Source organism: Tursiops truncatus, chromosome 5 (assembly GCF_011762595.2).
Source record: "Tursiops truncatus isolate mTurTru1 chromosome 5, mTurTru1.mat.Y, whole genome shotgun sequence".
NCBI classification, from domain to species: Eukaryota; Metazoa; Chordata; class Mammalia; order Artiodactyla; family Delphinidae; genus Tursiops; species Tursiops truncatus.
Genome location: NC_047038.1, coordinates 29422764 through 29444759, shown reverse-complemented (window position 1 = coordinate 29444759; position 21996 = coordinate 29422764). Strand labels below are relative to the sequence as shown.

The following is a 21996-nucleotide window of genomic DNA, read 5'->3' as shown; positions in this document are numbered from 1 at the left end:
ATTGCTTTACAATGGTGTGTTAGTTTCTGCTGTATAACAAAGTGAATCAGCTATACACATACATACACTCCCATTTCTCCTCGCTCTTGCATCTCCCTCCAGGCCTCCCTATCCCACCCCTCTAGGTGAACACAAAGCACCAAGCTGATCTCCCTGTGCCATACAGCTGTTTCCCACTAGCTATCTATTTTACATTTGGTAGTGTGTATATGCCCACGCCACTCTCTCACTTCGTCCCAGCTTACCCTTCCCCCTCCTCATGTCCTTAAGTCCACTCTCTACATCTGCATCTTTATTCCTGCCCTATCCCTAGTTTCTTCAAAACCATTTTTTTTACATTCCATATATATGTGTTAGCATATATTTCTTTCTCTCCGACTTACTTCACTCTGTAATATTCCATTGTATATATGTGCCACATCTTCTTTATCACTTAGATTGCTTAGATGGCTGCCATGTCCTGACTATTCAAAATAGTGCTGAAATGAACATTGTAGTACATGACCCTTTTTGAATTATGGTTTTCTCAGGGTATATGCCCAGTAGTGGGATTGCTGGGTCATATGGTAGTTCTATTTTTAGTATTTTAAGGAACCTCCATACTGTTCTCCATACTGGCTGTATCAATTTACATTCCCACCAACAGTGCAACAGGGCTCCCTTTTCTCCACATCTGCTCCAGCACTTGTTAGTAGATTTTTTGATGATGGCCATTCTGACCAGTGTGAGGTGAAACCTCATTGTAGTTTTGATTTGCATTTCTCTAATGATTAGTGATGTGGAGTATCCTTTCATGTGTTTGTTGGCAATCTGCATATCTTCTCTGGAGAAATGCCTACTTAAGTCTTCTGCCCATTTTTGGATTGGGTTGTTTTTTTGATATTGAGCTGCATGAGCTGCTTGAATATTTTGGAGATTAATCCTTTGTCAGTTGCTTCATTTGCAAATATCTTCTCCCATTCTAAAGGTTGCTTTTCATCTTGCTTATGGTTTCCTTTGCTGTGAAAAAGCTTTTAAGTTTCATTAGGTCCCATTTGTTTATTTTTGTGTTTATTTCCATTTCTCTACGAGGTGGGTCAAAAAGGATCTTGCTGTGATTTATGTCATAGAGTGTTCTATGTTTTCCACTAAGAGTTTTATAGTGTCTGGCCTTATATTTATGTCTTTAAACCATTTTGAGTTTATTTTTGTGTATGGTGTTAAGGAGTGTTTTAATTTCATTCTTTTCAATGTAGCTGTCCAATTTTCCCAGCACCACTTATTGAAGAGGCTGTCTTTTCTCCATTGTATATTTTTGCCTCCTTTATCAAAGATAAGGTGACCATATGTGCATAGGTTTATGTTTAGGCTTTCTAGCCTGTTCCATTGATCTATATTTCATTTTTTGTGCCAGTAGCATACTGTCTTGATTACTGTAGCTTTGTAATATAGTCTGAAGTCAGGGAGCCTGATTCCTCCAGCTCTCCTTTTCTTTCTCAAGATTGCTTTGGCTATTCGGCATCTTCTGTGTTTACACACAAATTGTGAAATTTTTTGTTCTAGTTCTGTGAAAAATGCCATTGGTAGTTTGATAGGGATTGCATTGAATCTGTAGATTGCTTTGGGTAGTAGAGTCATTTTCACAATGTTGACTCTTCCAATCCAAGAACACTGTATATCTCTCCATCTGTTTGTATCATCTTTAATTTCTTTCATCAGTGTCTTACAGTTTTCTGCATATAGGTCTTTTGTCTCCTTAGGTAGGTTTATTCCTAGATATTTTATTCTTTTTTGTTGCAATGGTAAATGGGAGTGTTTCCTTAAGTTCTCTTTCAGATTTTTCATCATTAGTGTATAGGAATGCAAGATATTTCTGTGCATTAATTTTGTATCTTGCTACTTTACCAAATTCCTTGATTAGCTCTAGTAGTTTTCTGGTAGCATCTTTAGGATTCTATGTATATAGAAGCATGTCATTTGCAAACAGTGACAGTTTTACTTCTTTTCTGATTTGGATTTCTTTCATTTCATTTTCTTCTCTGATTGCTGTGGCTAAAACTTCCAAAACTATTTTAAATACTAGCGGTAAGAGTGGGCAACCTTCTCTTTTTCCTCATCCTAGTAGAAATGGTTTCAGTTTTTCACCACTAAGAACAATGCTGGCTGTGCGTTTGTCAACTATGGCCTTTATTTTATTGAGGTAAGTTCCATCTATGCATACTTTCTGGAGGGTTTTTATCAAAAATGTGTGTTGAATTTTGTCAAAAGCTTTTTCTGCACCTATTGAGATGATCATATGGTTTTTTCCTTCAGTTTGTTATATGGTGTATCACATTGATTGATTTGCATATACTGAAGAATCCTTGAATTCCTGGGATAAACACCACTTGTTCATGGTGTATGATCCCTTTAATGTGCTGTTGGATTTTCTTTGCTAGTATTTTGTTGAGGATTTCTGCATCTATTTTCATCAGTGATATTGGCCTGTAGTTTTCTTTCTTTGTGACATCTTGTCTGGTTTTGGTATCAGAGTGATGGTAGTCTCATAGAATAAGTTTGGGAGTGCTCCTCCCTCTGCTATATTTTGGAAGAGTTTGAGAAGGATAGGTGTTAGCTCTTCTCTAAATGTTCAATAGAATTCATCTGTGAAGCCATCTGGTCCTGGACTTTTGTTTGTTGCAAGATTCTTAATCACAGTCTTAATTTCAGTGCTTGTGATTGGTCTGTTCATATTTTCTGTTTCTTCCTGGTTCAGTCTTGGCCGGTTGTGCATTTCTAAGAATTTGTCCATTTCTTCCAGGTTGTCCATTTTATTGGCATAGAGTTGCTTGTAGTAATCTCTAAGGATCCTTTGTATTTCTGCAGTGTCAGCTGTTACTTCTCCTTTTTCATTAATAATTCTATTGATTTGAGTCTTCTCCTTTTTTTTCTTGATGAGTCTGGCTAATGGTTTATCAATTTTGTTTATCTTCTCAAAGAACCAGCATTTAGTTTTACTGATCTTTGCTACTGTTTTCTTCATTTCTTTTTCATTTATTTCTGATCTGATCTTTATAATTTCTTTCCTTTTGGTAACTTTAGGGGGTTTTTGTTCTTCTCTAATTGCTTTAGGTGTAAGGTTAGGTTGTTTATTTAAGATGTTTCTGGTTTCTTGAGGTAGGACTGTATTGCTATAAACTTCCCTCTTAGAACTGCTTTTGCTGCATCCCATAGGTTTTGGGTCACCGTGTTTTCATTGTCATTTGTTTCTAGGGTTTTTTTTTGTTTGTATTTTTGGGTTTTTTTTTTTGCGGTACTCGGGCCTCTCACTGTTGTGGCCTCTCCCGCTGCGGAGCACAGGCTCCGGACGCGCAGGCCCAGCGGCCATGGCTCACGGGCCCAGCCCCTCCACGGCATGTGCGATCCTCCCGGACTGGGGCACAAACCCGTGTCCCCTGCATCGGCAGGCGGACTCCCAACTAATTCGCCACCAGGGAAGCCCATGTTTCTAGGTATTTTTTGATTTCCTCTTTGATTTCTTCAGTGATCTCTTGGTTATTAAGTAGTGTATTGTTTAGCCTCCATGTGTTTGTATATTACAGATTTTTTCCTGTAATTGATATCTAGTCTCATAGCATTGTGGTCAGAAAGGATACCTGATATGATTTCAATTTTCTTAAATTTACCAAGGCTTGATTTGTGAGCCAAGATATGGTCTATCCTGGAGAATGTTCCATGAGCACTTGAGAAGAAAGTGTATTTTGTTGTTTTTGGATGGAATGTCCAATAAATATCAATTAAGTCCATCCTTTTAATGTATCATTTAAAGCTTGTGTTTCTTTATTTTCATTTTGGATGATCTGTCCATCGCTGAAAGTGGGGTGTTAAAGTCCCCTACTATTGTGTTACTATCAATTTCCTCTTTTATGGCTGTTAGCAATGCCTTATGTATTGAGGTGCTCCTATGTTTGGTGCATATTTACAATTCTTATATCTTCTTGGATTGATCCCTTGATCATTATGTAGTGTGCTTCTTTGTCTCTTGTAATAGTCTTTATCTTAAAGTCTATTTTGACTGATATGAGAATTGTTACTCCAGCTTTCTTTTGATTTCCATTTGCATGGAATATCTTTTTCCATCCCCTCACTTTCAGTCTGTATGTGTCCCTAGGTCTGAAGTGGGTCTCTTTTAGACAGCATATATACGGGTCTTGTTTTTATATCCATTCAGCCACTCTATGTCTTTTGATTGGAGCATTTAATCCATTTACATTTAAGGTAGTTATCAATGTTGCTATTACCATTTTCTTGTTTTGGGTTTGTTATTGTAGGTCTTTTCCTTCCCTTGTGTTTCCTGCCTAGAGAAGTTCGTTTAGCATTTGTTGTAGGGCTGGTTTGGTGGTGCTGAATTCTCTTAGCTTTTGTCTGTAAAGGTGTTAGTTTCTCTGTCGACTCTGAATGAGATCCTTGCTGGGTAGAGTAATCTTGGTTGTTAGGTTTTTCCCTTTCATCACTTTAAGTATGTCCTGCCACTCCCTTCTGGTTTGCAAGTTTCTTCTGAAACATCAGCTGTTAACCTTATGTGGATCCCCACGTATGTTATTTGTTGCTTTTCCCTTGCTGCTTTTAATATTTTTTCTTTGTATTTAATTTTTGGTAGTTTGATTAATACGTGTCTTGGCATGTTTCTCCTTGGATTTATCCTGTGTAGGACTCTCTGTGCTTCCTGGACTTGATTGACTATTCCCTTTCCCATACTAGGGAAGTTTTCAACTATGATCTCTTCAAATATTTTCTCAGTTCTTTTTTTTCCTCTTCTTCTTCTGGGACCCCTATATAATTCAAACGTTGGTGCATTTAATGTTGTCCCAGAGGTCTCTGAGACTGTCCTCAATTCTTTTCATTTTTTTTCTTTATTCTGCCCTGTGGTAGTTATTTCCACTATTTTATCTTCCAGGGCACTTATCCATTCTTCTGCCTCAGTTATTCTGCTATTGATTCCTTCTAGAGAATTTTTCATTTCATTTATTGTGTTGTTCATCATTGGTTTGCTCTTTAGTTCTTGTAGGTTCTGGTTAAACGTTTCTTGTATTTTCTCCATTCTATTTCCAAGATTTGGATCATCTTTACTATTATTACCCTGAATTCTTCTTTAGGTAGACTGCCTATTTCCTCTTCATTTGTTTGGCCTGGTGGGTTCTTACGTTGCTCCTTCATCTGCTGCATATTTCTCTGTCTTCTCATGTTGCTTAACTTACTGTGTTTGGAGTCTCCTTTTCACAAGCTGCAGGTTCATATTCACATTGTTTTTGATGTCTGTGCCCCGTGGGTAAGGTTGTTTCAGTGGTTTGTGTAGGCTTCCTGGTGGAGGGGACTACTGCCTGTGTTCTGGTGGATGAGGCTGGATCTCATCTTTCTGGTGGGCAGGACCACGTCCAGTTGTGTGTTTTGGTGTGTCTGTGAACTTATTATGATTTTAGGCAGCCTCTCTGCTAATGGGTGGGGTTGTGTTCCTGTCCTGCTAGTTGTTTGGCATAGGGTGTCCAGCACTGTCACTTGCTGGTTGTTGAGTGGAGCTGGGTCTTAGCGTTGAGATGGACATCTCTGGGAGAGCTTTTGCCGTTTGATATTATGTGGGCCATGCAGTCTCTGGTGGACCAATGTCCTGAACTCGGCTCTCCCACCTCAGAGGCTCAGGCCTGACACCCGGCCGGAGCACCAAGACCCTGTCAGTTACTCGGCTCAGAAGAAAAGGGAGAAGAAAAAGAAAGAAAGGAAAAAATAAAATAGTTACTAAAATAAAAAATAAAAAAATATATTATTAAAAATAAAAATTAAAGACGTAATAAAAAAAAGAAAGAGAATGACCAAACCGAAAAACAAATCCACCAATGATAACAAGTGCTAAAAACTATATGAAAAAAAAAAGAAAAAATGGACAGACATAACCCTAGGACAAACCATCGAAGAAAAGCTATACAGACAAAATCACACAAAGACGCATACACGTATACAATCAGAAAAAGAAAAGGAGAAAAATATATATACATATAAAGAAAAAAGGAAGAGTGCAACCAAATCAACAAATCTACCAGTGATAATAAGCTCTAAATACTAAATTGAGATAAACATAAAACCAGAAACAAATTAGATGCAGAAAGAAAACCCCAAGTCTGCAGTTGCTCCCAAAGTCCACCACCTCAATTTTGGGATGATTCGTTGACTATTCAGGTATTCCACAGATGCAGGGTACATCAAGTTGATTGTAGAGATTTCATCCACTGCTCCTGAGGCTGCTGGGAGAAATTTCTCTTCTTTGTTTGCACAGCTCCTGGGGTTCAGCTTTGGATTTGGACCCACCTCTGCATGTAGGTTGCCTGAGGGCGTCTGTTCTTTGCCCACACAGGACAGGGTTAAAATAGCAGCTGATTAGGGGGCTCTGGCTCACTCAGGCTGGGGGGGAGGGAAGGGTACAGAATGCGGGGAGAGCCTGTGGCAACAGAGGTTGGTGTGACATTGCACCAGCCTGAGGCGCACCATGTGTTCTCCTGGGGAAGCTGTCCCTGGATGACAGGACCCTGGCAGTGGCGGGCTGCACAGGCTCCTGGGAGGGGACGTGTGGATAGTTACCTGTGCTTGCACACAGGATTCTTAGTGGCTGCAGACTCAGCCTTAGAATCTCATGCCCATCTCTTGTGTCTGCGCTGATAGCCACAGCTCACGCCCACCTCTGGAGCTCGTTCAGGCGGTGCTCTGAATCCCCTCTCCTCGTAGGCAGTTCTGGACTTTTTCCCAGACTCTCTCCCTGCTATCTGTGGCGCACTACCCCCTTCAGGCTGTGTTCACGCAGCCAACCCTAGTCCTCTCCCTGGGGTCTGACCTCCGAAGCCTCAGCCTCAGCTCCCAGCCCCGCCTGCCCTGGCGGGTGAGCAGACAAGCCTCTTGGGCTGGTGAGTGCTGGTCGGCACTGATCCTCTGTGCAGGAATCTCTCCACTTTGCCCTCCGCACCCCTGTTGCTGCATTCTCGTCCGTGGCTCCAAAGCTTCCCCCCCGCCCACCCCTCATCTCCGCCAGTGAAGGGGCTTTCCAGTGTGTGGAACTTTTCCTCCTTCACAGCTCCCTCCCTGAGGTGCAGGTCCCATCGCTATTCTTTTGTCTCTGTTTTTCCTTTTGCCCTACCCAGGTAGGTAGGGAGTTTTTGCCTTTTGGGAAGTCTGAAGTCTTCTGCCAGGGTTCAGTAGGTGTTCTGTAGTTGTTCTACATGTACATGCATTTCTGATGTATTTGTGGGGAGAAAGTTGATCTCCACGTCTTACTCCTCTGCCATCTTGAAGGTCTTCCGAGGGATACTTTTTAGAAACTCATCCTTAAATTATTGGATCTTTCTGCTGTTCTTCACTTCTGAGAAAATATGGCTAAAGTTGTATGCATATATCCATCATTACTATATCATACAGAGTATTTTCACTGCCCTAAAAATCCTCTATGCTCTACCTATTCATCTCTCCACCTCTCACACCCCAGCATGTCATCAACTGATTTTTGTGTGTGTGTGTGTGCGGTATGTGGGCCTCTCACTGCTGTGGCCTCTCCCATTGCGGAGCACAGGCTCCGGACACACAGGCTCAACAGCCACGGCTCACGGGCCCAGCAGCTCCACGGCATGTGGGATCTTCCCGGACTGGGGCACGAACCCGTGTCCCCTGCTTCGGCAGGCGAACTCTCAACCACTGCGCCACCAGGGAAGCCCCACTGATCTCTTTATTGTCTCCATCGTTTTGACTCTTCCAAAATGTCAAACAGGTGGAATCATACAGTGTGTAGCCCTTTCAGATTCATTTCTTTCACTTAATATTGATAATATGCATTTAAGGTTCCTCCCTATTTTTCCATGGTTTCATAGCTTCTTTCTTTTTAGCACTGTGTAATATTCCACTGCCCACAGTTTATCTGGTACATGAAAGAAATCTTGGTGCTTCCAAGTTTTGGCAATGACAAATAAAGCTACTATAAACATCCTCGATCAGGACTTTTTTTTTTAATTAATTTTTTATTAGTCATCCATTCTATGCACATCAGTGTATACATGTCAATACCAATCTCCCAATTCATCACACCACAACCCCAACACCTTGCCGCTTTCCCCACTTGGTGTCCATACGTTTTTTCTCTATTTCTGTGTCTCAATTTCTGCTCTGCAAATGGGTTCATGTGTACCATTTTCTACGTTCCACACATATGCGTTAATATACGATATTTGTTTCTCTCTTTCTGACTTACTTAACTCTGTATGACAGTTTCTAGATGCATCCACGTCTAAAAATGACCCAATTTCGTTCCTGTTTATGGCTGAGTAATATTCCATTGTATACATGTACCCCAACTTCTTTATCCATTTGTCTGTCGATGGGCATTTAGGTTGCTTCCATGACCTGGCTATTGTAAATAGTGCTGCAATGAACACTGGGTTGCATGTGTCTTTTTGAATTATGGTTTTCTCAAGGTATATGCCCAGTAGTAGGATTGCTGGGTCATATGGTAATTCTATTTTTAGTTCTTTAAGGAACCTCCATACTGTTCTCCATAGTGGCTGTATCAATTTACATTCCCACCAACAGTGCAAGAGGGTTCCCTTTTCTCCACACCCTCTCCAGCATTTGTTGTTTATAGATTTTCTGATGATGCCATTCTAACTGGTGTGGGGTGATACCTCATTGTAGTTCTGATTTGCATTTCTCTAATAATTAGTTATGTTGAGCAGCTTTTCATGTACTTCCTGGCCATCTGTATGTCTTCTTTGGAGAAATACCTATTTAGCTCTTCTGCCCATTTTTGGATTTGGTTGTTTTTTTTAATATTGAGCTGCATGAGCTGTTTATATATTTTGGAGATTAATCCTTTGTCCATTGATTCCTTTGCAAATATTTTCTCCCATTGTGAGAGTTGTCTTTTCATCTTGTTTATGGTTTCCTTTGCTGTGCAAAAGCTTTTAAGTTTCATTAGGTCCCATTTATTTCTTTTTGTTTTTATTTCCATTACTCTAGGAGGTGGATCAAAAAAGATATTCCTGTGATTTATGTCAAAGAGTTTTCTTCCTATGTTTTTCTCTAAGAGTTTTATAGTGTGCGGTCTTACATTTAGGTCTCTAATCCATTTTGAGTTTATTTTTCTGTATGGTATTAGGGAGTGTTCTAATTTCATTCTTTTACATGTAGCTGTCCAGTTTTCCCAGCACCACTTATTGAAGAGACTGTCTTTTCTCCATTGTATAACCTTGCCTCCTTTGTCATAGATTAGTTAACCATAGGTGTGTGGGTTTCTCTCTGGGCTTTCTATCCTGTTCCGTTGATCTATATTTCTGTTTTTGTGCCAGTACCATACTGTCTTGATTACTGTAGCTTTGTAGTATAGTCTGAAGTCAGGGAGTCTGATTCCTCCAGCTCCACTGTTTTCCCTCAAGACTGCTCTGGCTACTCGGGGTCTTTTGTGTCTCCATACAAATTTTAAGACTTTTTGTTCTAGTTCTGTAAAAAATGCCATTCGTAATTTGATAGGGATTGCATTGAATCTGTAGATTGCTTTCGGTAGTATACTCATTTTCACAATGTTGATTCTTCCAATCCAAGAACATGGTATATTTCTCCATCTGTTTGTGTCATCTTTAATTTCTTTCATCAGTGTCTTACACTTTTCTGCATACAGGAATTTTGTCTCCCTAGGTAGGTTTATTCCTAGGCATTTTACTCTTTTTGTTGCAATGTTAAATGGGAGTGTTTCCTTAATTCCTCTTTCAGATCTTTCATCATTAGTGTAGAGGAATGCAAGATATTTCTGTGCATTAATTTTGTATCCTGCAACTTTACCAAATTCATTGATTAACTCTACTAGTTTTCTGGTGGCATCATTAGGATTCTCTATGTATAGTATCATGTCATCTGCAAACAGTGACAGTTTTACTTTTTCTTTTCCAGTTTGTATTCCTTTTTTTACTTTTTGCTTCTCTGATTGCCATGGCTAGGACTTCCAAAACTATGTTGAATACTAGTGGTGAGAGTGGACATCCTTGTCTTGTTCCTGATCTTAGAGGAAATGCTTTCAGTTTTTCACCATTGAGAATGATGTTTACTGCGGGTTTATTGTATATGGCCTTTATTATGTTAAAGTAGCTTCCTTCTACGCCCACTTTCTGGAGAGTTTTTATGATAAATGGGTGTTGAATTTTGTCAAAAGCTTCTTCTGCATCTATTGAGATGATCATATGGGTTTTGTTCTTCAATTTGTTAATATGGTGTATCACATTGATTGATTTGCATATATTGAAGAATCCTTGCATCTCTGGGATAAACCCCACTTGATCATGGTGTATGATCCTTTTAATATGTTGTTGGATTCTGTTTGCTAGTGTTTTCTTGAGGATTTTTTCATCTATATTCATCAGTGATATTGGTCTGTAATTTTCTGTTTTTGTACTATCTTTGGTTTTGGTATCAGGGTGATGGTGGCCTCATAGAATGAGTTTGGGTGTTTTCCTTCCTCTGCAACATTTTAGAAGAGTTTGAGAAGAATGGGTGTTAGCTCTTCTTTAAATGTTTGATAGAATTCACCTGTGAAGCCATCTGGTCCTGGACTTTTGTTTGTTAGAAGACTTTTAATCACAGTTTCAATTTCATTACTTGTGATTGGTCTGTTCCTATTTTCTGTTTCTTCCTGTTCAGTCTTGGAAGGCTATACCTTTCTAAGAATTTGTCCATTTCTTGAAGGTTGCGCATTTTATAGGAACAGAGTTGCTTGTAGTAGCCTCTTAAGATGCTTTGTATTTCTGTCGTGTCTGTTGTAACTTCTCCTTTTTCATTTCTAATTTTATTGATTTGAATCCTCTCCCCCTCTTTCTTGATGAGTCTGGCTAATGGTTTATCAATTCTGTTTACCTTCTCAAAGAACCAGCTTTTAGTTTTACTGATCTTTGCTATTGTTTTCTTTGTTTCTATTTCATTTATTTCTGCTCCAATCTTTATGATTTCTTTCCTTCTGCTAACTTTGGGTTTTGTTTGTTCTTCTTTCTCTAGTTCCTTTAGGTGTAACGTTAGATTATTTGAGATTTTTCTTGTTTCTTGAGGTCGGCTTGTATAGCTATAAACTTCCCTCTTAAAACTGCTTTTGCTGCATTCCATAGGTTTTGGATCGTTGTGTTTTCATTGTCATTTGTCTCTAGGTATATTTTGATTTCCTCTGTGATTTCTTCAGTGATCTCTTGGTTATTTAATAATGTATTGTTTAGCCTCCATGTGTTTGTGTTTTTTACGTTTTTTTCCCTGTAATTCATTTCTAATCTCATAGCGTTGTGGTCAGAAAAGATGCTTGATATGATTTCAGTTTTGTTAATTTTACTGAGGTTTGATTTGTGACCCAAAATGTGATCTATCCTGGAGAATGTTCCATGCACACTTGAGGAGAGAGTGTAATCTGCTGGTTTTGGATGGAATGTCCTAAAAATATCAATTAAATCTATCTGGTCTGTTGTGCCATTTAAAGCTTGTGTTTCCTTATTAATTTTCTGTTTGGATGATCTGTCCATTGGTGTAAGTGAAGTGTTAAAGTCCCCCACTATTACTGTGTTACTGTTAATTTCCTCTTTTAGAGCTGTTAGCAGTTGCCTTACGTATTGAGGTGCTCCTATGTTGGGTGCATATATATTTATAATTGTTCTATATTCTTCTTGGAGTCATCCCTTGATCATTACGTAGTGTCCTTCCTTATCTCTTGTAATATTCTTTATTTTAAAGTCTATTTTATTTGATATGACTACTGCTACTTCAGCTTTCTTTTGATTTCCATTTGCATGGAATATCTTTTTCCAACTCCTCACTTTCAGTCTGTATGTGTCCCTAGATCTGAAGTGGGTCTCTTATAGACAGCATATATATGGGTCTTGTTTTTGTATCCATTCAGCAAGCCTGTGTCTTTTGGTTGGAGCATTTAATCCATTCACGTTTAAGGTCATTATCGATATGTATGTTCCTATGACCATTTTCTTAATTGTTTTGGGTCTCTTTTTGTAGATCCTTTTCTTCTCCTGTGTTTCCCACTTAGAGAAGTTCCTTTAGCATTTGCTGTAGAGCTGGTTTGGTGGTGTTGAATTCTTTTAGCTTTTGCTTCTCTGTAAAGCTTTTGATTTCTCCATCAAATCTGAATGAGATCCTTACTGGGCAGAGTAATCTTGGTTGTAGGTTCTTCCCTTTCATCACTCTATCATGCCACTCCCTTCTGGCTTGTAGAGTTTCTGCTGAGAAATCCTCTGTTAACCTTATGTTAACCTTATGGGAGTTCCCTTGTATGTTATTTGTCGTTTTTCCCTTGCTGCTTTCAATAATGTTTTTGTCTTTAATTTTTGCCAATTTGATTACTATGTGTCTCGGCATGTTTCTCCTTGGGTTTATCATGTATGGGACTCTGTGCTTCTTGGACTGGGTGGTTATTTCTTTCCCCATGTTACAGAAGTTTTCAACTATAATCTCTTAAAATATTTTCTCAGGTCCTTTCTCTCTCTCTTCTCCTTCTGGGTCCCCTATAAAGCGAATGTTGTTGCATTTAATGTTGTCCCAGAGGTCTCTTAAGCTTTCTTCATTTCTTTTCATTCTTTTTTCTTTATTCTTTTCCACAGCAGTGAATTCTACCATTCTGTCTTCCAGGTCACTTATTCGTTCTTCTGCCTCAGTTATTCTGCTATTGATTCCTTCTAGTGTATTTTTCATTTCAGTTATTGTATTGTTCATCTGTTTGTTTGTTCTTTATTTCTTCTAGATCTTTGTTAAACATTTCTTTCCTCTTCTCAATCTTTGCCTCCATTCTTTTTCCAAGGTCCTGGATCATCTTCACTATCATTATTCTGAATTCTTTTTCTGGAAGATTGCCTATCTCAATTTCATTTGGTTGTTTTTCTGGGGTTTTATCTTGTTCCTTCAGCTGGTACACAGCCCTCTACCTTTTCATCTTGTCTATCTTTGTGTGAATGTGGGTTTTGTCCCACAGGCTGCAGGACTGTAGTTCTTCTTGCTTCTGCTCTCTGCCCTCTGGTGGATGAGGCTATGTAAGAGGCTTGTTGAAGGTTCCTGATGGGAGGGACTGGTGGTGGATAGAGCTGTCTGTTGCTCTGGTGGGGAGAGTTCAATAAAACTTTAATCCACTTGTTTGCTGATGGGTGGGGCTGGTTTCCCTCCCTGTTGGTTGTTTGGCCTGAGGCGACACAATACTGGAGCCTACCCAGGCTCTTTGGTGGAGCTAATGGCAGACTCAGGGAGGGCTCACGCCAAGGAGTACTTCCCAGACTTCTGCTGCCAGTGTCCTTGTCCTTTGGTGAGCCACAGTTGCCCCCTGCCTCTGCAGGAGACCCTCCAACACTAGCAGGTAGGTCTGGTTCAGTCTCCTATGGGGTCACTGCTCCTTCCCCTGGATCCCAATGTGCACACTACTTTGTGTGTGTCCTCCAAGAGTGGAGTCTCTGTTTCCCCCAGTCCTGTCGAAGTCCTGCAATCAAATCCCTCTGCCTTCAAAGTCTGATTCTCTAGGAATTCCTCCTCCTGTTGTCAGACCCCCAGGTTGGGAAGCCTGATGTGGGGCTCAGAACCTTTACTCCAGTGGGTGACTTCTGTGGTATAAGTGTTCTCCAGTTTGCGAGTCACCCACCCAGCAGTTATGGGATTTGATTTTATTGTGATAGCGTCCCTCCTACCATCTCATTGTGGCTTCTCCTTTGTCTTTGCATGTGGGGTATCTTTTTTGGTGAGTTCCAGTGTCTTCCTGTCGATGACTGTTCAGCAGTTAGTTGTGATTCCGGTGTTCTCGGAAGAGGGAGCAGAGCATGTCCTTCTATCCTGCCATCTTGAACCAACCTCAGGACATGTTTTAAACTCCTTTGGGTAAACACAAAGGAGCACAATTCTTGGGCCATATGTTAAGAGTATGTTTAGTTTTTTAAGAAACTGCCAAACTATCCTCCAAAATGGCTGTACCAGCTTGCATTCCCCCCAGCAATGTATGGGAATTCCTATTGCTCCACATCCTCACCAGCATTTGGTGTTGTCAGTGTTTTGGATTTTGGCATTGTAGTAGGTGTGCTGTGGTACCTCTTTGTTATTTTAATTTGCATCTCCTTGATGACATATGATGTGAAGCATCTTTTCATATACATACTTGATATCTGTATATCTTCTTTGGTGAGGTGTCTTGTTTAGGTCTTTGGCCCATTTTTTAATCAGGTTGTTTCCTTTCTTCTTGTTGAGTTTTAAGAGTTCTTTGTATATTTTGTATAACTGTTGTTTATGAGATGGACCTTCTACAAATATTTCCTCCCAGTCTGCGGCTTATCTTCTCATTCTCTTGACATTGTCTTTCAGAGAGCAAAAGTTTTAATGAAGCCTAGCTTATCAGTTATTTCTTTCATAGATTATGCCTTTGGTGGTAAAGCTAAGAAGTCATCTTCATATCCAAAGTCATCTAGATTTTCCCCTATGTTATCTTCCAGGAGTTTTATAGTTTTGTGTTTTACATTTAGGTATGTGATCAATTTTGAGTTCATATTTGTGAAGGGTGTTAGGTCTGTGTCTAGATTTATTTTTTTGCAGATGGATGTCCAGTTATTCCAGCATCATTCATTGAAGATACTGTCTTTGCTCCATTATATTGCCTTTACTCCTTTGTCGAAGATCAGTTGACTATATTTATGTGGGTCTATTTCTGGGCTCTCTATTGTCTTGTACTGATCTATTTTTCTATTGTTTTGTTAATACCGCATTGTCTTGATTACTGTAGCTTTACAGTAAGTCTTGAAGTCAGATATTATCAATCTTCCAATATTGTTTTTCTCCTTCAATATTGTGATGGCTACTTGGGGTTACACATGCTTAGAATTGGGGAGTAAAAAGTCTATACTTGGTTTGATTTATAAATTATGTCATGGCATAAAAATAATATCCTAGATACTTAGAGATGTAGCTTATCAAGATCTGGCTTATCAAGATGCCTCCCTCTCAAGAAAATTTTGAGTCATTGTATTTTAGACTCTGGAAGTAGAATAGTTAATATATCAAAGGGTAGTGTGGGTAGCAATGGATAGAAAAGCAAATGGAAAACACATATCTAAGGGCTCTTTAGATGAGAAAAAAATCACATGCCTTATTTCTTCAAAGACGAATTACACAAAGCGAGATAAATACATAGATACACAAATATTAAGAAGACAATATATGTTCTAAGTAGAAAAAAGTAATATTTAAAAAATATACTGTACATTATGTACAGTATACTTTATTTATATATTATTTATTTATAAATTATTACATTATTTATAGTCATTGAAATTACTTAGTGAGTTATGCGGTATTCTTTTCCTTTACATATGAGTCTCAGAGACATGAAGTGATTTGTCCAAGACCATGCAGAACTGGGATTCCAATTAGACTTACCTGGCTCCAAAGCCCACCTTCTTTGTACTATGTCATGTATCATAGTTTTTGTGTTTTTTCAAATGAAAAATTTTCACTGAATTTTTTTTATTTTAATAGCTCACTATATACGTCCAGCCAGAGCAAAAGCACACAGCTGAATATGCTGCAAATATAACTAAAAGTGTGTTTGATTATTTTGAAGACTACTTCGCTATGGATTATGCTCTTCCTAAATTAGGTGAGAACCATATTTTATTTTCTTGTTTTTAATATTGCTTTTGTTTTCACTTAAGTTAACTCATTTCCTCCAGCTTTAGCATCCTTAGTTAATGGTCATCCCTTAGTCTTTTCATCATATGCCTATACTATGTATCTAATACTTACTAGATGCTGGAAGATTCTTTCTGGATTCCTCTAAGAATAATGTCTATACTCTGTTCTTACCTGATGAATGTATAGTATTTTATTTCCAAATAAAGATTGAAGTATATACATAAAACTGCAGACATTGATAATGATGGAACCAGAAAGAGCAACCTAGATCAGCTGATTTCAAAATTAGTACCCATCCCAATAGCTTACATTAATAAATAATAGGGATAAATAATGCTGTCAGAGTCCCATGTACTTCCAGTCTTTCCACTGTTGTACAAGACTAATTCTAGATTCTTCAGCAGTTAAAATGAACTGGTGCTCCTTCCATAAGTATTTTTTCTAATAAGGAGGATGTGGGGAACATGTTTTCTTTTTAAAATAAAAATAGTGCTATAATCAAAATGGTATGGATATGACACTTCTATCAACAGCAGAAATGCTTTAATAGTAAGCTTGAGTGGTATTAGCAAAGACTTTAAATTTAACACCCATATAGATGTCTGTAGGGATGAAATGAAGGCAACAAGAAAACCAACAAACCAACAATCGACTTCTCTATTTCTGTTTCTTCCCTCACTTTAATAAATTACCAATGCAAAGCAACTGGAATGTCAAATTCTCTACATGGGAATGTCTGTGGCTCTGAGCAACTTTGTGGATGCTCCGGGTTTTTTTCTTTTTTTTTTTTTATTGCTTAACAAATATTAGAGAAGGAAACAGGAAGAGAAACAACTTTCCACAAAATCAGAATAACATCTAATAAAATGTTAATCACATTAATTTAAAAGCCTTTTTCTCTCTTGTACCACCCATGATAACCTGGAAAGTGGAAATCTCACAAATTTATTTTTCTGTTCTCTCTTCTTCCTCCCTCTCTCCCATATTCTTCTTCTTCATACTTTTATATGCATTTTCAACTCTTTCAGAATTGACTCTTAGACTTTCCTCACAATTGATTACTGCATTTATCCACCCCCTAAATTAAACGCACTGGAGTTAATTAATTATAATGTCAATACTCACCAAAGAAATGAGGTTTAAAAAAATTCCTTTTGTTCATGGGTTAGGTACAAATTACACTCTGTAACATTATGGAGAATACTGGCCCTTGGGGGAAATATTTCTCCAAACTTTAAGAGGTACTCTGTGACAAAATAACCAAACCTAAGAATGAAAATAACACTAAAAGTAAACTACTGCTGTAATTCTGACCTCCATTTAAGATGTATCCATTTTCATTCTTTTTATAAAAAGCTTTAAGAATCTTTATTTTAACCATAAAGAAAGGACCTTTTCTTTATGTTAGATGAAAATTTAATTTATTTTCATTTATGTGCCTAATTTAAATTATATGTAATAATAAATCCCATGCTTATTATAGTTCATTAACTGGAGAAGCTGCATTCTGTCCACCAATCCAACTGAAACTTTTCTGTTTTGGGATTTAACATAGAACTGATCAACACTGCCTCTTTCTGTCAGATAGCATGTCTACCATTATAGGTCCCAGCAAAAATAAGTACTAGAAAGTCTAGATTGAATTCAACATTTTAGACCTGGAAGGGAATTTCCAGAGAATATAGTCAATTCCATGTTGATCCAACTAATTTAATACATACATACAAGTGGATGGTAAGCTATTCAATTAGTAGGGAATCTGGTTGACCACAAATTGTACAGAATTAGGGAAAAAGTGGAATTTTGTGTTCTCTAATAATCTGTTTCCTTGGACAGAAATATATTTCTACACACTTGGAAGCTCTGTACTTCTAAGACCTCATTTGAAAACTTCATTCTCTTATTCCTTACAGCATACCCCCCCAAACAGAAGATTGGTATTATCTAAGTGAAAGTCATGGGGGAAAAAAGCAAATAAAAATGAAATACAGAAAGGAACAAAAGACATAAAATTATAGAAGACTTGAACAGAGCATTGCCAATAGTATTCTTAAAAAATAAAAGACACATTGATATCTGGAGCCAACAGGAAGAGTTCCATGGATATTCTGAGTGCATTAAAGACTGAAAAGTTTACACAAATAGATGATTGTTTTTCACTCTGAGAAATTATTTTTAGTCTTTTAAAAAACGTTCACCTGAAGAACTTAATTTGGTAAGAAGTGTTATGAACAAAATGGAAAGAATGTATTTCTCACTGGACTCTTTTTCCATAGATAAAATCGCTATTCCAGATTTTGGCACTGGGGCTATGGAGAACTGGGGACTCATCACTTACAGAGAAACAAACCTGCTTTATGACCCTAATGAATCAGCCTCATCAAACCAACAGAGGGTGGCCACTGTGGTTGCCCATGAACTTGTGCATCAGGTATAGAATCTTAGCACCAACTTAGCTTATTTTAAAAAGTGGCTTAAGACCATAGGAATGATTGAAATTATAACTTAGCAAATAAAAAGTAGCCAACCCAGAAAATCCTGCTTGAAAGTCTTTCTTACTGCTAATAAACATTTTACCATAAAGAAACTTTTAAGACACATTGTTCTGCCTTTAGTAAATACACAAGGTTTTCCTATAACTTTAAATATTCCCAGTACTACCAAAATGAAGACAATAAGGAGAATTTCAGATCACTTAAAAACCAGGAGAAATAAAGCAGGAAATAAATGCTAAGTATGATGTCTGCCACTTTTGTGTCAAGTGACAAAATTTGCATGAACAAATGAATGTACTGAAATTTTCTAGGCCTTTCTACCAAAGGCATGAGAATTTAACCCTCTTTCTTGCTTATAATTTCAGTGGTTTGGAAATACTGTGACCATGGAATGGTGGGAAGACTTGTGGTTAAACGAAGGGTTTGCTTCCTTCTTTGAGTTCCTGGGAGTAGACCATGCAGAAAAAGAGTGGCAAATGGTGAGCCCTAAACATATAAGTTCCAAATCTCTGTTTTCCTCATGTCAAGCTGATTGAAGCCTTTGGACTATGACAGTGGCCCTGAGTTTGGGGCCAAGTGCAGTATTGAATTGGGAATTCCATTGGGAGGCTGGGGTGGAACCAGCTGCGTCCACTGAACTACACCATGCTCAGAGCCTATGCCCAGGCCCTAGAGGGCAATTGACCACCACGAGCCAAGAATGTGGTTGGTAGAGTCATTCAACAACACGTGCCAGGGCAGGAAAAAAATATCTAGCTTAGACAATGCCAACTCTGTGTTCAAGAAATTATCTGTAGTGCTAACCCTTTGAAAAATGCCCAAGCCTAATTTTATAAATGACTTCCCTTACACAGGTTGCTGAAATGACACGGTAAAGAGATAAACGCATAAACTTAGTAGTTAGACTCAGGTTCAAATCTTGCACACATCATTTCTTAGATGCATTACAGGGAATGTGACCTCGAGCAAGTTACATATCCTGAGTCAGTTCTCTCCTCTATGAAAGAAGAACACTGTTCTCTGTATTGTAAGCTTAAAAGCTTCCAAAATGTACATGTAATTACTATTATTATTCTGTGTCTCTGAGGGGCCTGGAACAGAGGCTTCTATGAACTCTGAAGATATTTTTCCCAAAAAGCTACACCTGTTTTCATCTGTATTTAGGTGGTGTATTCTTATCAGTTTGTATATATAAAAGTATAAGTGTGTGGTTATGTGAAAGTAGCATTGCAGGAGGTTGTGTACTGTATAGACTACTGCCCTCCACTGGATACAATAAGAAGAGTGTTAGATGCTTGCAGCCCTTGCCGTTTTCACAACCTGCTTTAAAAAGTGAAAAAAGTTAAACTGGTGAACGCAAAGTTCACCAATTTAAGTGTAAATCTCATTCAAAACACCTTCACAGAAACACCCACAATAATGTTTGAGCAAATACCTCGGCATCATGGCCCCATCAATCAATGTGACATAAAATTAACCATCCCAAATATCTAAAATTTAAAAGACTGATAATACCAAATGTAGGTAAATTTGTGGAGCAATTTCAAGTCACATACATTGCTGGTAGACATGATACAGTCACCCTTGAAAATAGTGTGACCACTTCTTAAAAGTTAAACATACATTTATCATATAATCCAGCAATCCTACTCCAAGAGACATGAAAACACTTGTCCACACAAAACCTGCATGTAAATGCACATAATGGGAATATTCATAATAGCTAACTGCTAGAAACAACTCAAATTTATAAATAAATTGTAGCATATTGATACAATAGAATACTACTCAACAGTAGAAGGAGCAAATTACTGGTAAAGTAACATTGTGGATGAATCTCTAAAGCATTTGCTATGTGGAAAAAGGCATCTGTGAATGACTACATACTGAATGAGTCCATTTATTTGACATTATAGAAAAGACAAAACTATAGGAATAAAATATATATCACTGGTTGTCAGGGACTAAGGTGAAAGGAGGAGACAGACTGAAAAAGGATTCAAGGGAACTTTTAGGGGTAAGAAATTTTTCCATATCTTGACTATCATTGTAGTTAAGATTGTTTATATCTGTCAAAACTCATCAAACTGTCTACTTTAAGAGGGTAAATTTTAATAATGTAAATTATATTTCAAAAAACTTTTAAAAATGGACCAAGAAAAGCATTAATTAAATTATAAAATTAATTAAACAATTAACTTCTAATAAATGTCTTCAGGTTATAAAAACTGAAATTACTGAAAAAATGTTCAATTAGTATTTGGTATTGCATCCTAATTATTTTCTCATATCACAAAAGTATACTTTGAGAACAAGTTAGTCTATAAATTAAAACTGAAAGATAAAAAAAAGTGAAAAAGTTAATTTGCAACAATTGCTTCTTTAAAATTTAATCTACATTGTGGTTTTTCAAGGATGGAACTATTGACATTTGGGCCAGATAATTCTTTGTTGTGGGGACTGTCCTGTGTATTGTAGGGTATTTAGCAGCATCCCTGGCCTGTATCTATTAGATGCCAGTAACCCTCCACCCCAGCTGTGAAACCAAAAATGTCTCCATAAGATGGTGTGGAGAAAACAGAACCCTCCTACTCTGTTGGTGGGAATGAAAGTTGGTGCAGCCACTATGGAAAACAGTATGGAAGTTCCTCAGAAAACTAAAAATAAAACTACCACATGCTCCAGCAATCCCACTCCTGGACGTATACCTGGACAAAACCATAAATCAAAGAGATACGTGCACCCCTATGTTCACAGCAGCACTATTCACGATAGCCAACACATGGAAACAACCTAAATGTTCATCAAAAGATGAATGGATAAAGACGATGTTGTACATATATACAATGGAATATTACTCAGCTATAAAAAAGAATGAAATAATGCCATTTGCAGCAACACGGATGCAACTAGAGATGATCACACTAAGTAAGTCAGACAGAGAAAGACAGATACCATATGATATCACTTATATGTGGAATGTAAAATATGGCACAATGAACTTATCTACAAAACAGAAATGGACTCACAGACATAGAGAACAGACTTGTGGTTGCCAAGGGGTAGGAGAGGGAGAGGGATGGACTGAGAGTTTGGGGTTAGTAGATGCAAACTATTACATTTAGGATGGATAAACAACAAGGTCCTACTGTATAGCACAGGGAACTACATCCAGTCCCCCGGGATAAACCATAATGGAAAAGAATATAAAAAATAATGTATGTATGTGTATAACTGAGTCACTTTGCTGTACGGTAGAAATTAGCATGACATTGTAAATCAACAATACTTCAATTAAAAAAAGAGAGAAAACAAGAGAAAAATGTCTCCACATATTGTCAGATGTCATCCGAATGATAAAATGTCCCCTAGTTGAGGACCATTCCTCTATGTTGAAAATCGCTGATTTCATAATTTATTGAAATTAAACTATATAAATGAAAAATTATTTTGTCCTGTATTTTCTATAAAGTAACCCTTCTTATATCAAGATGTATTGTTTATGTAATATATTGTATATGTAATATTATAACATTCCATTTTTAGTGTTTCAAAAACAATTAAATATTGCAAAAATTTAGTATGCAGTTCTTAAATGAAATTTAATCATATGATCCAACTCATTCATTCTTCATCTATTCATTCATTCTTCATTCAGTGAACACTACGGAGGACCCAAAACTGAATAAAACACACTTCCTGCCCTTACAGAAGTTCCTAATTTAGGGTCTGGTGGTGGAGGGAATAGATAAACAAAGATACATTGTAAGAGAGCTTGATAAGTACCACAATAGTGGAGCCTCATTTTACAGGTGAAAAATCTGAT

General features: G+C 37.7%; 2 protein-coding genes across 9 annotated transcripts in view; one reads left to right on the top strand and one right to left on the bottom strand.

Moving 5' to 3' along the window:
* Nucleotides 1-21996, bottom strand: part of ELOVL6 (ELOVL fatty acid elongase 6) — a 435739-nt gene that overhangs the window by 341764 nt on the left and 71979 nt on the right. The window lies entirely within an intron of this gene.
* The window catches only part of ENPEP (glutamyl aminopeptidase), a 103639-nt gene that overhangs the window by 25378 nt on the left and 56265 nt on the right, over nt 1-21996 (top strand). Inside the window, exons 4-6 of the mRNA XM_019928062.3 lie at nt 15520-15640; nt 17952-18106; nt 18536-18649. Coding sequence (XP_019783621.2) covers nt 15520-15640; nt 17952-18106; nt 18536-18649 — 390 coding nt within the window. The remainder of the gene's footprint in view (nt 1-15519; nt 15641-17951; nt 18107-18535; nt 18650-21996) is intronic.